General features: G+C 43.7%; 1 protein-coding gene across 4 annotated transcripts; it reads left to right on the top strand.

Moving 5' to 3' along the window:
- The first annotated feature begins 4,918 nt into the window (after positions 1 to 4,918).
- Positions 4,919 to 17,305, top strand: LOC147609026 (putative HVA22-like protein g). Of its 4 annotated transcripts, none has more exons than XM_086788255.1 (7): positions 4,919 to 5,054; positions 5,258 to 5,294; positions 5,483 to 5,581; positions 6,360 to 6,416; positions 6,590 to 6,653; positions 8,157 to 8,369; positions 16,702 to 17,305. In XM_086788255.1, the coding sequence occupies exons 2-7, from the start codon at positions 5,263 to 5,265 to the stop codon at positions 17,065 to 17,067; spliced, it is 831 nt and encodes a 276-aa protein (XP_086644381.1). In that variant the 5' UTR covers positions 4,919 to 5,054; positions 5,258 to 5,262; the 3' UTR covers positions 17,068 to 17,305. The 4 variants fall into 4 exon arrangements, 3 of the variants coding, with proteins under 3 accessions (XP_086644381.1, XP_086644382.1, XP_086644380.1); XR_015264314.1 differs by lacking the exon at positions 4,919 to 5,054 and adding an exon at positions 16,517 to 16,592 and having other exon boundaries at positions 5,119 to 5,294; positions 16,702 to 16,839; XM_086788256.1 differs by lacking the exon at positions 4,919 to 5,054 and having other exon boundaries at positions 5,119 to 5,294; positions 16,720 to 17,305.
- The last annotated feature ends 799 nt before the right edge of the window (positions 17,306 to 18,104 follow it).

Raw genomic sequence — 18,104 nt, 5'->3', positions numbered from 1 at the left:
CACGTTAGTTGGTCTTTTGTTTCACAGCTTATGCAAGCTATGGGATTTGGCCCTCACATGTCTTCTTTGATTTATACTATTAGCCAACATGCAGTGGCTAGGCTTATGATAAATAGTGGGGTGACTGAGCCCATTCATTTGACGAGATCGGTTAGGCAAGGATACCCACTTAGCCCTCTCTTGTTTGTAATTATTACATATCCAATCTTATCTTAACTGGATAAGGTAGCAAAGGATGGTGAAGTTGTAGGGCTTACACTTCCAAGCGGAGAGCAAATGGTCGGCTAGGCATTGGTAGATGATTCTTTCATGTTCCTTAAGGCTCAAAGAGAGAATGTTCAAAAGGCTATGGGTGTTTGGGATACTTTTGGTCTTGCTTCAGGGTTATGCATTAATATGTAAAAAATCTTCTATGATAGTTGTACGGAGTTTATGTTGATTCACGTGCTTTGTTGGCATGTGTTTCTGCAAGGATAAATGATAAGTTTGTGTTTCTGCAAGGATAAATGATAAGTTTGTGTATTGGAAATCTTAGGGTTGGCCTATGCATGTTCAGTTCAAAAAGGCACAATCCATTATGATTAGCATGATATCTTTTTTCTTGCCTTTATTTCCATGGACAGGCAAAGCTTTGCATCAAATACAATAGCCAATTAGATTTATGCTATGGAAAAAAGCATGAAATAAGCCAAAGTAGATGTGGATTTCTTAGGAACATGTTACTACTCTGAAGAGGAGTGGAGGGGCAACCCTATTCGATGTCAAATTACATATGATCGCTAGGAGATGGCCTTTATTTGCAAGATATGTGTGTATCTCAAGAACCATGGGCGGTAATGGCTAAGGCCCTCATAGAGGAGGTCACACTTGTGCATGGTAATACCAGGATTTATGGTACATGGTGGAATATAGTGAATGGTTCCCAATAGGTTTGCGTGGTGCTTTCTCATTTGATGATCTCATGGAAGGAGGTGTTGGCACACACTAAATGGAAGCCTTCAGATCAGTGGTTCACTTGAATTCTATTGGTAGGTGAGGTGTTGGCTACCTCACAACTTCTAGAGTGGCCTGACAAACTTGTTGAGCAGCCAAAATTCAACAGAATGGCTAGATTGGGACTAGTGAGAATTCTAGATGCTTTGTTGCCATGTAGAGGCCGCTTATTGTCTTTTCAAAAAATCCGTCAATATTTTTGGGTTCCATGTGGATATGTACAGTTATGGAAGAAGGTGAGGGAAGCACTTACATCATTTGGTAATATTCCACAATTGGAGGATGAGCAACCTTGGTTAGATTGGGCATTTAGAAAGCCTTAGGACACTGTCCCCAATGTACAACAAATCAAGTGTACCATATGATGGTGGAAGATAAACATTGGATCACTAAGAAGGCTAATAGGGTATGGAACATCAAGAAAGGAAGTAACCTTACAGGGCTGGTAGTCTAAGATTCCATATCAAGGGAAGGTGTTCTTATGGCACATGCTAGTTGGAGGCCTACCATGGGGGACAAGTTACAAAAGCGGTGGGTTGCTTTTGGTAATTGTGTGTTTTGTACTACATGCTTGGAAACATGCCCATATCTTTTCATTTTATGCCCGGTGGCAAAGAAGGTGCGGGATTTCCTTTCTCGTGTATGGACACCGTTGACAGATAGGCCCGTAAAAAGGTTAAAGACTAGATTTTTGGTAAGATTCCGAATGGGCCGGATAACCCAGAACATTTAGGTTTCTTTCATTTTTTTAGGTGGACATGTTTGTGGCATATCTGGTTCACTAGGAATGCCTTCATATTTGATGTAAATGTTGGTATTACAACTCACATAGGTCGTATAAAAGGGCTACTCTTGTGGCATGTCTCTTCCTTATGGTCAGGATAATGACACGGCTCTATATTGGATGAGAGTACTCCGAGCTACACCTGTGGTTCGGAGTAATTAGTCAGGGAAAGCTAGTACATCACATGGCAGCCATGTGGCCATTTGTAAAGTAATTTTGGTAATATATCTTCTATTACAAGAGAGAGAGAGAGAGAGAGAGAGAGAGAGAGAGAGAGAGAGAGAGAGAGAGAGAGGTGAAACACAAGCATGACAGAAGGAGATTCAAGGAAAGAGGGGAGAATAAAGTAGCCAGAGGGGGGAGGGAAGAAATAGCATTATTAGGTCTCAAGTATGTAGAAAAATAGGCCAAATAAGGTAGTAGACATTAATTAATTATAGAGGAAGAGGCTCACTTGAGAGGTTTGAGATTATTTAATAATTTTAAGAGGAAAAGTCAATTTGCCATTTTCATCAACAAATTATCATGCAAAAATTGGTGCAATTAGGGTCAGCAGGAATCGGTGGTGGTGAGAAGATGATGAGAAATTGTATAGTTATGCTGAAAGCATGTTGTTTCATCGAAGGTTTTTAGATGTCTTCCTAAACTAATTATTGATTTTTTATTTTTTTCAAATGTTAGGCCCCTATTCACTCAATTTCTATTTGAGTATTGCTATTCCCCCTTTGGGCTATTATAAAGATGATTCTAATCAAAGCTTCAACCTCTTTCCTTCTGTAACCTAGAGAGGAAACAAATTGTGGGCGAGGTTGCTGGCCATAGAAAAGGAGGACATGGCAAGGCACTCTATCTCTTTCTCTTCTAAATGACTATAAGAGAATATTTGTCTCTCCAATGTTGGACAACAATAGGGCATCAACTTTTGATAAAGACTTCCAATTTGTAATCCTTGCAACATACCCTCCTTGCCTTCCAATTTTGGGCATATGATGCAATCCAAGGTGACTATAAAGCTATGAACCCTTCAATATGCTCATGTGCATGTGATAGAGAGAGTGTGATGGCCTATTTCATGTAGCCTAAATGAGAAGGCCGCTACGATTGTTGCTATGCTAATAATTGATGCACTAGTAAAGATGGTTGATCTAGCCTTGAAGGGCATGATGTGCCCTACCTAGTCTCTCTTGCTGTTTGCAGATATTATTCCATTGTGTTGTCTAACATAAGTCTAAGTTTTAATCGCCCATGTTAGAAGTCTTTGGTGAGAGATTGATGTAGTGTGCAATGAAGCTCATTAATCAAAATTGTGATTTTTTTTTTGGAATTATGCATAAATCTCAGTTTGCAAATGAAAATAAAATCAATGAGATTTTTTATCGTTTTGTCATGTGTTTTCTAGTACACTCTCTCTCTCTCTCTTGCGTATTTCAAAAGCATTTTGCATTATATAGGTTTTGTCATGTATTTTCTAGTTACATTTTATCTCTCTATCTCTTTTCCACATTTAAAAAGCATTTAGCATTATACATAATGGCAAGAGAAATGGAGACAGGAAGATTTTCTAATTCTGAAGAGTCTAATGTTGATGTTCAAAGTAATGAACCAAAGAAGAGTCAAAGTAGGCCTAAGAAGTTATCAAATGTTGACAATATTATAGAGCAATCCAATGTTAACTTTAAAGTTCTTGATTTGGGTGTGACAATATCAATAGGTGGGAGTGATATTGATGAAGCATTAATAATTAATCTCAATGAATTTCTCACAAAAGAATGCCTTGCTAGCTGTTTCTCATTGGAAAGAGGAGGTTTCCATCTACACTATTAAATGGTTATTAGAATTCATGTAAATATAATCATTGCAATTAATAAATTGATAAAATAGTATCTTGGATGGGATAAGAAGGGTGGAATTGTAATGTCTAGTAGAGCTTTAAAGCAAAAGAACCTGCACACATTTCATGAGATGATTGGTTATTTCATGAAAGATCTGGATAAGCCTCATAACAAGAATTTTTCACATGATATTAGTGTGGAAATTTACATGTAGGAAGTTAAATAACAAAGTATGCCTCACTCTTACAAATATTTTTAATAGAGCATTGATGTTTTGGAAGCATCCTTTAGGCAATAATTTATATACTACAATTCACAAATTGGTCATGATCAAGAAAATATTATCCATTGGATAACACCATACCAAGGTAGAGGAATTGAGTTAAGAAATATTGATGCTTTATGAAGGGCAATGGTATATCTATCTACAACAACAGTGGAAGATATCTACGATATTTTTATTAATAATCAAAATTTTGATGCCTCACATCCAAGATCACATTGGTTTTATCAATAGGTGGAAAAGCAACGAGAGCAAAGTTGATGGTCCAAGGTATGCATACGAATTTGATGAAATAGTAGAAAAGAAACAAGTGAAATAATAGAAACATATAGGCCCAGAAAAGAGAAAGAAAATGAGAAAAACATTATATGGGGCCAACATAGAAAGTGAAGATGATGAGACTCACAATGAAGTCAACATCCACAAGGTACATTATATTTCTTTATGCAAGAAGAGAAATAGTGCTATTGTAATCACATGAAAATTGAGAAAAATGAGACTTTTAATATATTTTTTTCTCAATTTTGAATCCATGGGAATTTTTGTCAACACAAATAAAAAGTATGTAAATTGAGAGAGGATTTAGGCAATACCTAAATAGAAAATTAATTATCTATCCCAATATATACAGTATAATATATACCAGTACTTAACTCGTGCGTTGCTGCGCTATGTAAAAGACATTAAGAAGCAAAACACAGAGGAATGGAAGCTGGAATACAAAGGGTCAAATCGGTCAAATCAATGGGGTTTTTTCCTTTTATTTTTTAGAAATCCAAGATTTCTTTTTTCTCTCCTCTCCTTGTGCCTTGGTTGTCCATGATTATATATATATATATATATATATATAGATGAAGTCAGCCTACGGAGCGCGTAGTAGTTGAGTTGGTAGAATGGTTGAGTTCTAGCGCGAAAGGACCGGGGTTTTGACACCATCTCAGCTACGCGACATGGGTATATGTGTGTGTTCGAATATATATCGATCTCCCCCCCCCCCCATACGTATTGAGATGATGGCATTCTTCTAACGGCCTTACAACGAGGTCCGACCGGATACAACCCGCGGGGCAAAGACAGGACCACCGGTGATAGGCAGCGTCTCAGAAGGGAATGTTCAAGAATTCAAACTGTAGACTGGTAGAGCCGGTCGTCTGCTAGATAGGTGCGCCTGTTCGCCAAAACCCCGGCTAAATGTGTGGGGATCTCCAAATTCAGCACGCACGTTATTTTTCTGCAATCGTTTCCGCTCCCCGCTCTCTACACAAGAGAACCATCACATTGATGCACACATTTCAATATCGCCTCTCACATTTAGACGCTTTTTTGGAGGCCTCCCACCATCTAACAGTTGCTCCTTTTTTGCAGCCAAGATGATGGGCTCTCTCATCACCAGAGCTCTGATGTAAGTCTTCTTCTTTCTCTGCATTTCTTGGCTGTTTTCCTTGTCGAATCAGGGTTTCTCATTTTTGCCAGGTTTTGAGCCCTGCGATTAGGGTTTTCCGTGCACTGAGTATTTGATTTTAGCGTTCTTGGTTTTTGGGTTGCTGTTTGCTGTTTCCTAATGGATTTTATGCTTTTCTTTTCTGGCAGTATGGTTGTGGGCTATGTTTATCCGGCATACAAATGCTTCAAATGCGTGGAGATGAACAGGCCTGACGTGGAGCAACTCCGGTTTTGGTGTCAATATTGGTAATCCACAACGATCCCTTATGAGTACATGTTATCACTAGTTGAGGACTGCCTCTAGTGTGGGTGATGTGTGTTCACGTTAGCGCATGCGGAGTACAAGAAGTCCCAAGCATTCATAGGATTGTAGAAACCTATGCTGCCTATCCTATGCCTTGAAAGAGCCTGAAAATATTTACTGTCAAGAATCCATCATTCTGTAGTTCTGTAAACACATCAACACCACAAGCTTACCCCCCTCTTAGCATGTCATAGGTGGGCAGGTGCTAAGTGTAAGAACATGCAGCATGCCCTCCCTTTTGTGGGTAGCCCCCTGATAGCACCCTGATAGGAGGTGCCATCCAGTGGAAGTGAATCCTCAGGGAGATACAGCCATTGCAAGACCATGATGAAAGAATAATCTCATCATGCAGCCCATGCTAAAGGCCTTGCCATGGGCCTCTACCACTCAGAAGTCTGGGCTGTTCAATATAGAAGAGGCTCATTTGTTAAGTCACTAACTAAGGAAGTAAAAGCTCAATACAGTAGTCTGAGTTATGAATGTTAGTAATGCTTGCATTGTATGCACTTGTATGTGGCTTTTACCATGGTGCTAAAAAAGCTCATATCATCACAACCTGCATGCCCATTTTGGGAAACCCTGCTCTTGTCCCCCTTCCCTTCACATTGTCAATGAAAAAACCTTCATCTCTTTTCACGCTGTCCATCTCACCTGAAAAGAGCCTTTGTAGTTCAAACTTCGAGCATATGTCATTTTGCTCACATGACATGTTTTTTTCAGGATCATTATTGCAGTTGTCACTGTCCTGGAGAGACTCGGAGATACCTTTGTATCATGGTATTATTAATCATTATTTGTGTAGAAAGTGCAGTTCTTTTGCTGCTGTTGTGTTGGCATACTGTATTGTTCATAAAGCAAGTGTCTACAAAAATTAAAGGGTGCAATTCTTCAGGTTTCCTATGGGGTAGTTCGCATCTGACTTGTCTTTATAATTTCTTTTTTTATGTCAGGCTACCTCTATACAGTGAGGCCAAACTTGCGTTTATTATTTATTTGTGGTCTCCAAGGACAATGGTATGTTGATGTCATACATACTGTCTCCTGGTGCCACTAATACTGCAGGAGTTTGCATGTGGTTTGAAGAGATTGCTTATTTACCTTTTTTTGAATGCTGAGAATCTATTAGATGTTTTATTGGTTTAACTCTAATTCAGATGGGTAAAATAGGACCATTTTTTTTTTCAACTGGCCTTTGGCCCAAGGTCCTCCCATAGTTACCAAATTTCACCGTCCGTAGACAGCCACCCGTAGGCGCTTATTTATCCACCCGTAGGTGCCGCCGAGGAAGCACCAAGGGGGGTTTTGAACTCTGGACCTCTTGGTCCTAGGCAAACACCTTCACCACTTGAGCTTATCACCTCATTGGCAAAATAGGACCATTTTTTAAAACAGAGCTTCAAGAAACTATTGCTGGGAACTGAGTTAGTGTAGTGGTCAAAGCTTGTGACTTGTAACCTCTAGGTTATGAGTTCAAGTCCCACTAGGCTCTCTCATGTTATAAAGGGACACCTATGCTCGCTTGATGTGTTTGGTTGCTCGGGCTCTTGCCCCTTGAACACTCGAGTGACTCCTCTCGGGTGGTGGATCACCCGAGATAGGAGGATCCATACGAGACCCTGCCGCTGTTCCAGCGCTCGACTCATCGCGGTGGTCATGGGGGATGCCTAATTCGTGGCTCTTGCCTGATGGTACGTGGCCCTTGCCCGACCATGATAATTGGCTAATTGTTGGAAGGGGAAATCGGCTCCACCCACTTGTGTGAAGCTGTAATCTTAACTGAGTGCATTTGTTAGCGTAATGCCAAATAGTATCACCAGCACCTTCTCCATGCATCTTGTTGGAGGAGCTTGCCTAGCCATTCACAGAATACCCAATCTGAACACTTTAATGAAAGCCCTCTGTGGCCTCTGGAGGAAGATTGCAAGGCTTTTACACTGTTGTTGCATGTGTGGACTAAGCTGAACAGCAGAACAACTAACAACCACACATTCAAAGCTCTACCGACTCATTTTGCTGTTTAGAGGCTGATTACAGAATACAATGTGGGAGCAATGGTGGGACCGAGATGTGTTGACCGGTTGGTGAAGTGCAAGATTAGCACTTGTTCTTAGTCAAGTCATCATCAGGAGGAACATAGGCTACCCTAACATCTAGGGTTGTTTTGGTTCCTTGTTTCCGTGCAGTTTCCTATTAATTGTGTTATTTACAGTGATAATTCAGGGAAAAATGAATGGTTACATCTCCTTCTTGGAGAGTTGGTGTAGCTTCTTGGTTTCCATACAGTTACCTGTACACAGCTTGAGTTACAGTTATAATTCAGAACAAAAATGAACTATGAACTGTTACAACAGCACCTTCTTATTTAAGTATTTGGCTATATTTTTCTAATCACATGCAATGATTCCAAATTTGATTGTAGCTTTAACTCTTTTGGTAGACCAGTGAGTTGTCAAATCAGTTTTTGTTGTTGCTAGATTTTGAGCTGTTTGGTTAATGTTCATCCTGTTCATCCTCCAGGGAACTATGTATGTTTATTCATCCTTTTTGAGACCTTTGGTGGCCACTCATGAGGGGGACATTGATCGCAACTTGAGTGAGCTAACGACAAGAGCAGGCTATCTGGTATCTCATTATTGGCAGAGGGGCTCAGTTTACGCCCAGTCTCGGTTCATGGAACTTCTTCAATATGTGGCATCACAGGCACCTCCTTCAAAGCCTGAAGGAGACTTGGTAAGATCTTGATAAAGTCAAAGGAGCTTCTTTGCTTGTCTCTGGATGTTTTGATACATGCTGCAATTTGTGAATGCTCGCTTTATAGCAAGAGTAGTGAAAACCCTGAAACTTCGACTGGTCTGCAAGTTTTTCAACTGGTCTGCAAGTTTTTCAACAATAACCATGAGTTTTCCCCACTGTCCCCTCCCCCTTTTTTGGCTTTCTTCCTTACCTTGGAAGGGCAGACAATGTCTTCCATGGAAGTTGGCCATGTCTTCAGCTCTGCATTTATCATCAGACAGGACTACTGCTGGTATGCTAAAACAATGAGATGAATGACAAACATATGGTCTCTTCACAGATGCGTTGCCACCTTTTCAGTGCCCTTGTCCACCCCATGTACTATGAAGAAAGGAACCGACAGAGACAACATTTGGCAGATTTACATCTGTAGACATGGATACAAGCAGAGACTCTCCTAAAGAAAGAGCTTGTATCAAGACTTTTTTCTCACGAGGACAGATGGGTTTATCTAGGACAGATGGGTTTATCTAGATGCCAAGATATGCCTCATGCATTCAGGATTTCAATGGGCCAGATTAAAGTGTTCTCACAAAGACTACATGAGGTCGGGAGAGAGGCGGCTCTCATGCAAGGGCAGCATCGAGAGCTACTAATGTGCAGGGTATGTGACATGCATGAGATTGGAGTGAGGGGCACACAATCCTTGGATGCTTAGCATACTGATTCAAAGAGGTGGTTTTTTTCTCTCTCGTGAGTCATAGAGTATGAGAATGAGAGATGTGTGGCACTTATCTTGCATGAGATACAGAGACGCATGGGGCCTGGGCATACCCATGAATGAGGGGCAAAGGAAGCAAGAACACTCCTTACATGTTTTCTCTGGAATGTATGGTAGTGCCAAGTCAGTGAGCTTTATGATTAGGGGGAGACACAATAATAGCCAACAAGAGAATGCCTTGAGAGAACTCTGCCCCAGGAAGTACCTAAAAAGGCAATCAGCAGCTTCTAGACAACCACTTGTCTCAAGACCTTGGAGACCCACCTACTGCATCCCACAGACCGAAGATTCTTGGAACCACATCCATTGCCCAGAGGATACCGCAAAGATACAGAGAGGGTTCAACATGTTCTATAGACACATGGAGGCATCCCTTAAAGACCAGGTCCACAGTCGCTTTTGTAAGCCCATTGCTTTGACAGATTGATTTTTTCCATTAGAGGGCATATGGTTTTCATGTGATGTTTCTGACCACACTTGAAGCCTCTACCCTTTTTTCGATAGAGCTCTCTTAGCTCCCTAAGCATCTCAAACTTTTGCTTATCCCAGTTTGGTGTGCTTGCCATCCTTCCCATGGTTTCCTGTGAGTATGTCTAGTGTTAGGGGGCTATCCGGAGGAGCGCTGATCTGCCTGATTCTGGTCTGCTTTACCCTTCTGAAACCACATCTATGTTGATTTTTCTCTTCAGAGTCCATGCCATGTAGTTCAAAGACTGTCTGGGCTGAACTCATGTAATATTCACATGACTATGCACCGACATGCGATTTGTGGCAATGACAGTAGTGATTTTGTAATTTACAGCAAAGAACAACCGATTTCGGCAAGTACAAAAAGCACAAGAAAGTACCATTTAATAATCAAGTAGGAAAACGAGCCACTACCTGCTGCCATGCCCTCTCACTATCTTACTCTATTAACCTAAATCTATATAAACACCACCATAATCTTATAGGCACACCATTTTAGACAACTCATGCTTGCCCCATAGAGTGGTATGTTCGTGTCCTGCACCCTCATTGGCCATCTCTATTGCCTTTGACAGGGATCATGTTTGAGCCTTTATCTTCATGTCCATCTAGCCTTCACATGTAATGGATGTCATGGGGCATGACTTAGACTGAACATGTAACTCTATGGTTGCATGAGGATGGGAATCATGTTTGAGCCTTTATCTTCACGTCCATCTAGCCTTAGCCCACATGTAATGGATGTCATGGGGCATAGCTTAGACTGAACATGTAACTCTATGGTTGGGTGAGGATGTGAAGTTGAGTTTTGCTGATAATATTAGATGATAATTAAGCTCATGAGGAAATAAAGAAAGCACAACTTGAAATAAGACAAAGGCAGACAACGCCTATAAAAGAGCCCCCTGAGGTTATTTTGTAGACCAGTTTTTTTGCATAGAGAGAAGGCCAAGGCACCTTCTACAAGGTACCTCCACCTCCACCCCGACCCCGACCCCGACCCGACCCCCACCTCAGCTTTCTTTCCCCATCCACCCACCCACACATTTCCCACCTTCTCTTTGCGTTAATAGCTGGATGGGTGCTATTTGGCCTCCTCAAAGATGTTGGAAGGTTGGCGATTTCGAGCTTGTGATCTATGACTTCCCATAAGTGGAAGCATGGGAAGTTGAAGAGCCATATATAGGCTAGAGTGGCACCTTGTCATAATCATCTCCTCCGGCCGGTGTTTTGGGAGGCAGCTCACCGGGAGATGGGAGCCCGGTGGAGGGATGCTGTAGTGCCCGTTAAGGGTGTTCGTGGTGCTCGATGGTGATGCGTCTCCTACGTGCGTTAGTCTTCCGCTGCGCATTCTGACATGGTATCAGAGCCCTAGGCTCTTGAAAGATCTTGGGAGTTTTCTGAGCAAGAGGGGGATTGTTGCGTTGCTGATTGGTGGGACTGTTCGGGAAGAGAAGAAGCAAGAGGAAGGCGGGTTGAGTTGTTGGACAGCCACTTGCAGGTTTAAAGTTTTTTTTTTCCCACCCACCCACCCTTTTCAGTTACATCTCCGCGATGGCAGATTTGTTAGAGATGGTTGAGAAGCATGTGAAGATCCCAACTCTCCCCACGTTCCCAGTGGACCATCAGTTGGACGGGAACAATTACGGCATCTGAAAGGTTATGATGGAGTCTGTGCTGGAGTCATATGACCTTGCTGATTTCATCGTTATCGGGTTTCCATGGCCGGAAGCAGAGGAAGGGGAGTTAACTGTCAACGAGGAAAGACCGCGAGGCACAGGCACAGATGTGGGATCGTGTCAACGCCAGGGTCCGGTCATTTATCTTCCTCAACTGCACATCGCAAGTAATCAATCACGTAAAGCATGACGCTGGCCAGAGGCATATGGCAGCACTTGGCTTCTCTTTATAACAGGGTATTGCCCATGAAGAGGATTTCCTTGGAAGTACAGATGCGGGTTATGAACCTTGCAACGTTGTCGACGATGCGGGTTATGAACCTTGCAACGTCGTCGACGATGCGGGAGCACATTAACAAGCTGCAGGCCCTTCAGCAGGAAGTCCTCCAGGTTGGGAAGGAGATATCATCAGAAGATATGGCCATTACTTTGCTGTCCCACTTGCCTGCTCAGTATTCCGCTTTCTACTCCTCTTTGATTACTAGTGGCAGGCTCAGCACCATTACCTGGGAGGAGCTTGTGCCCATGGTCTTGGACCAGGAGGAACGATTCACGAACCCTCCTCACAGCGGAGGTTCGGAGGCCTTAACTGGCCAACGGCCGAAAGGCCGGAATAACAACAAGGGCAAAGGGAAGGCTTCACCGGAGAAGTCTTTTGAGAAGAAGCCTGACACAGAACGAGAGAAACTGAAGGTCGAGAGGTCCTGCAATGATTGTGGGGAGAAAGGCCATTATTGGAGGAAGTGTCCTAAGCGGATTGGGAAGAGTGCTGATTCTTCAGCCTCAACTGCAAAGACTCCTGCATTTGTGCACTTAGAGATGATGGACTCAGATGCTTCATCGTCTTCGAGCGAGGAGGCAGTTGGCTTCACCGTAAAGGATACCTGGGAATGGATTCTTGACAGTGGTGCTTCCAGGCATATGACTCCGTCGCGTGACTTCTTTTTGGATCTGAAATGGCAGTCAGGTCGCATTTTCATTGGCGACAACTCCACCATTCCGCTACACAGTGAGGGCCGGATGGAGATTATTCCCGACGGCAAGGGGGGCAACCATGCCTCCCGTGTTCTTTACGTCCTTACTCTTGGTTTTCATCTTCTGTCAGTGCATGAAGTATGCAAGACTGGCTTTCGGGTGGAATTTGAGGAGCATTGAGTTGCTCTACGGGACCGTGAGACTGGCCAGGTTGTTTGGGAAGGTGGTTTGGAGAATAGTATCTACAAGCTCTCTGCACGCTCCTCATTGACAGGTTCTCAGGTTGGAGATCTGTGGCACTTTCGTTTTGGTCACTTAAATGTGGATGCATTGCGACGAGCTTTTCGAGACCAGATGGTGGTTGGCTTGCCAGATGTTGGTAGCAGGCAAGGACGTTGCAGTTCTTGCATACGTGGTAAGCAGCACAGGGATCCTTTTCGAAGCAGGCTTCCAGGCGGGCTTCAAAACCATTGGAGTTGATTCACACTGACTTGTGTGGACCTTAGCAGACACCATCATTGGGAGGATCTCTCTATCTCATGTTGCTTGTTGATGATTATACCAGATTCACGTGGGCCTACTTTCTTTCACAGAAGGACCAAGCTTTAGCACGGTTCAAGGATTGGCACGTGATGGTGGAAAAAGAGTCTGGATTGCAGGTAAAGACTCTCAGGGTTGACAAAGGGAGTGAATTCTCCTTGAATGTATTTCTCAGATTTTGTGCAGACCATGGCATCAAGAGGGAACTGGCCAATACAGGATCGCCTTCAGAGAATGGAGTTGTAGAACGCAAAAACAGGACTGTGGTGGAGATGGCGAGGACCATGTTGGAGCATCGTGATCTTCCTCGTCCACTTTGGGGAGAGGTTGTGGCAACGGCTGTCCACACCCTCAACCGGTCTCCAACGATTTCAGTACCTAATATGATTCCGTTTGAGGCATACTTTGGCAGGAAACCTGATGTCTCCCACTTCCGCGTTTTTGGGAGTGATGCGTATGTACATACTGCAAAGAAGCAGAGGAGGAAGCTTGACTCCAAATCCCGCAAGCTGATATTTGAGGGGTATAATTCTCTTTCCAAGGGATACAGATTGTATGATCCAGAGAAGAATGAGATTGTTGTCAGCCGGGATGTGGTCTTTGATGAGCATGTTCCAGTATCCACTGTCGAGGAGCCGCCACTTCTTGGAGATCCAGAGGAGTCTGATGATGATTCCCATACCATTGTTCCAGTTGATCAACCTCAGTCAGTACAGGAGGTTGAGCCCGTAGCTGGAGTAGAGCCCCCACAACGGCAGCAGGCTCCACGATTTGTTGGAGTACCCAGGTGGTTGATGGACACCCTTCGGGAGTCCGGGGTCATGGAGCTACCCTCCGAGTGGACCACAGAGGACGGCCCTCGAAGATCGCACAGAGTCCGCGACAAAAGCAATACAGTGGAGCTTCTTCAGGTAAACTATGCTTTGATGTCTCGTATTATGCGGGACATGGAGCCCACTTCCATTAAGGAAGCCCTTTCACAGGATACTTGGAGGAAAGCCATGCAGGTGGAACTTGATGCCACATCGAGAAGAACAACACATGGGAGTTGGTACCAAGGCCGTTGAAACGGTCAGTCATTGGTGTCAAATGGGTCTTTAAGACCAAATATGCGTCAAATGGATCGGTGGACAAACACAAAGCCAGACTTGTGGCTAAAGGTTATGCTCAGCGGCTAGGCATCGACTACGAGGATACCTTTGCACCGACAGCACGGATGACCACGATTCGGACCGTTCTTGCCCTTGCTTCTTCTCAGAGGTGGCCCGTGTATCAAATGGATGTAAATCTGTGTTCCTTGATGGTGACCTGCAGGAGGAGGTGTATGTTGAGCAGCCTCCAAGCTTTGTTGTTCCAGGATCAGAAGGGATGGTTTACAGGTTACATAAGGCCTTGTATGGTCTTAAGCAGGCTCCCAGGGCTTGGAATCAGAAGACTGATTCCTTCTTTGTTCGGACTGGTTTTCAGAGATCGGTTGTAGATTCCAACCTGTATCTCTTTCGGGAACGCGGCATGGTTATGATTATCATCCTTTATGTGGATGATCTCATTCTCACTGGCGGTCATGTGGAGCACATTGGCGTGACGAAGGCTGCCTTGTCAAAGGAGTTTGAGATGACCGACCTAGGCTTACTCCACTTCTTTTTGGGATTGGAGATCTGGCAGACCCAGAGGGGTTTTTTTGTCTCTCAACAGCGGTATGTTCATGAGTTGCTTGAGGCCTTTGGGATGGAGAACTGCAAGCCTATTACTTCGTCGATGGACCCAAATACAAAGTTAACTGTTAATGATCCTTGTGAGCCAGTTGATGCCTCGCAGTATCAGAAGTTGGTTGGTTCATTGATCTGGTTGCTGAACACCAGATTGGACTTGAGCTTCTCCGTGGGGCTGTTGAGCTCTTTTATGCAGACGCCATTGAAGTCTCATTGGGACGCAGGTATCTGCAGAGTACGAAGGATCTAGGACTCTTTTACATAGGAGGGGATGGAGTCAGACTCCAAGGTTGGAGTGACTCAGATTGGGGAGGAGATCTAGACACGTGGAGATCTACTTCAGGTTACAGTTTTACCCTCGGCTCAGGAGCAGTTTCTTGGAGCAGTAAGAGGCAGCCAACTATTGCCCTATCTTCGACAGAGGCAGAGTACCGGGCTGCTTGTGGTGCTGCTTGCGAGGTTGTGTGGCTACGGAGGCTGCTAGGCGAGATTGGGTTTCCATAGAAGGAGCCCACAGTCATCCAGTGTGATAACCAGAGTTGTATAGCTATTGCTCGGAACCCAGTCTTCCATGCTCGGACCAAGCACATAGAGATACAGTATCACTTTGTACGTGAGATGATCTTGGCTGGTGACATCTTGCTACTTTATTGTTCAACGGAGGACAATGCGGCGGACCACTTCACGAAATCTCTACCTCAGGCTACGCTCAGGCGGCACTCCAGCTCCCTAGGGTTGATTTCACAGCCAGGAGTTGAGAGGGGGTGTTAGAAGTCATCTCCTATCTTTATCAGACACCAGGGCCTCTGTTGTGGGTGTGCCCGCCCTTTGTAGGTGTTTTCTCATTTTTTCTCACTCCCCGTATTTTTTCCCTATTTTTCCCTATTTTTACTAGGTGTGGGAGGTAGTTTTCTGCACCCTGGCTGATCCAGATGCTGGCCGACTGCTGGTCAGAGGTTTTGGATGCTGGCCGACTGTCCCTTCTGGTCCGACCTCTCCTGCATGCTGGCCGACTGCTGGATGGGGCTGGTCGTGGACATGTAGGCCCAGTCGGCTGCCTTTGCACAGGCTGACTGCATCCATGAGGCCATATAAAATGGCCCCATGGCCCCCACATCATTGTATCTTGTTTTCATATTTGGGATCTTGTGTATAGAGAAGAGTTACACGCCTATCTCTCTCCTCTTCTTGTGCTGTCTATTTTCTGCACTCTACTTGCTCTTGTGGTCTCAGATTTGATTATCATCTCCGCTGCGTATTTTGACATGGTATCAGAGCCCGGGCGTGTGTGGTCCTGGGGAGTCAAGAATCTGAACCCCGTCGATTAGGGATAGCTTCTTCAATGCAGATTTGTGCAGATAAGCAACCCAAGATCGGTTTTGCTTGTCTGTAGACTGTGAGTCGAGGATCTTCACACTTACCTTGCAGAAAGTAAGATCTAGAGTCAAGAATCCCAACCCTGTCGATTAGGGATAGCTTCTTCAATGCAGATTTGTACAGACAAGGAACCCAAGATCCAGTTTTGCTTGTCTGTGAGTCGAGGATCTTCACACTTTCCTTGCAGAAGTAACATCTAGAGTCAAGAATCCCCACCCCGTCGATTAGGGATAGCTTCTTCAATGCAGGTTTGTGCATTGCAGCATCTTATCTGCACTATTGCGTGTGTTGTTTTGCAAACTGATTGGAATTGTTCATGTTGGAGGGAATCTAATAAGATCTCTTGAGGCAATATTCTATACAATGGGTGGCAATGATGCCTCTATAAATATGAAGTATGCATATATATATATATGTGTGTGTTCATGGGCACATGCTCACATGTATGCTTGTATATACATGCTTGTGTGTATGTGTGTGTTTGAACCCCAACACCTAAATTTATAGTATATATAACTCACAAAGCAAGAAGTAGGAATCTCCTAAATTTGCAACTAAAAAGTAGATGCTTTGTAATTTGATCTAGTTCAATTTTATGCTGACATTAAGCAGGAATGAATGATTAGGGAAAGGATGGTTTTGGAAGCGTGCAGATTGAATCTTGACAGAGTTTAAGGTCTAACCTGCAGTAAGGCTCATAAGTCAAAGCAATCACCTAAATTGGGCTATTTTTAACTCTATGGGGGGAGAGAGAGAGAGAGAGAGAGAGAGGGATCATGGCTCTTTCTTGACTTCAGGATTTTTCTCAAATTCAGCCTCCGCCACCGCCACTTGGCTTCCAACCGTCAGGCTACCAACCACCACCACCACCACCACCACCAAGAACAGACTACAGGCCATCAGCACCCGTATTACTGGCAGAGCATCAATTGCAGGGCGATCCAACAGTAGGTGCTGCCTATCGTTACCAAGCACAGCTACACCAACAAGGTTACTCACAGCACATACCAGGATATCCTCAGCCACCCTACCTTAGAAAGGAGCAAGGACCTTATGAAACGATGAATTTGGTGGAGTCCCAGCCAGTGTCACAGCCGGTTGTTAGTGTGCCTCCTGATTCAACAAGTGGCTACATGCCAAGAAGGCAAAGATCTCGCAGGTAGCAATGAAGAGGTGGTATGGAGTCTTTTTGACAATGGGATCACACACAAGCAGAAACACATATTTTTGCTTGAGACAGTTTAATGCCTGGATTACAGCCATTCTCTACATCATGGGGGTTCCAACTTCACTATCTGGATTTATGTGGCAAACTTGAATTCAAGTAGTTATGGAATGGCTCCCAAAAGTAAAGCTTTGTAGTTGTAAAATTGAGGTCTCAATTGTGTTCAGAAATTTGGCAGATTTGGTGAGCAACTTGTACCAGAATCTCAATAGTGTGTGGGAGCATAATGAATGTACTTATGTGAAATTGAAAAGCGCAACTTTGTGAATGAAGCTTTTCTTTTGAAGTGTAGGTGATGGATTAGAAGCATGACTCTCATGTGGGATTTTTTCTTCTTCACTGGCCTACATAGCAATCTCGCCTGTGCATAGCATGCCTCATCCTTAAGTTCACAACCCAAACTCTCTCATGGACAGGTAATCTTGCCAGTCCATAGCCTTCCCATCCTCTAAGTTGTGGGTGTGTATCCAGATCTTTCCTCTAGAGCAAACAAATAATCAAGAGCTCCAAATCGATTGGTCTAAAAGCCATGATGGATGATGCCTCACTAGGCAAAAGTATATGGCCATTGCATGCTTGATATAAAGATAGTAAATCATTAACACTCATCAATGTGTTCAAGTCAAGATAGCCTTTTCCGAATTAAGTGTCGTTTGATCTTTGCCTTAGAGCCACAATGTTGTTCAAGTCAAGAGATTTGTTGAATCAAGTGTCATTTGGTCTCGCCTTAGAGCCGTTAATGCAACTTTCCAATGTGGGTGTGCTAGCTTGTTCATCTCACATCCTCACTCTGTTATCACATTGAAATGCTTCCTAAGGTTGTGAAGGTAGAGTTTCCTTTGCCTAGATGGAAGCGACTGTTAACACTCATCTTTTCAATGCTATTCAAGTCAAGATAGCCTTTTTTGAATCAAGTGTCGTTTGGTCTTTACCAGTCGCAATGTTGTTCAAGTCAATAGCTTTGCCAAATCAAGT

This window comes from Cibotium barometz, chromosome 52 (genome assembly GCF_041138505.1).
Source record: "Cibotium barometz isolate CiBa-2024 chromosome 52, ASM4113850v1, whole genome shotgun sequence".
NCBI classification, from domain to species: Eukaryota; Viridiplantae; Streptophyta; class Polypodiopsida; order Cyatheales; family Cibotiaceae; genus Cibotium; species Cibotium barometz.
The sequence above is the reverse complement of the archived record's forward strand: the minus strand, read 5'-3'. Positions and strand labels throughout refer to the sequence as shown.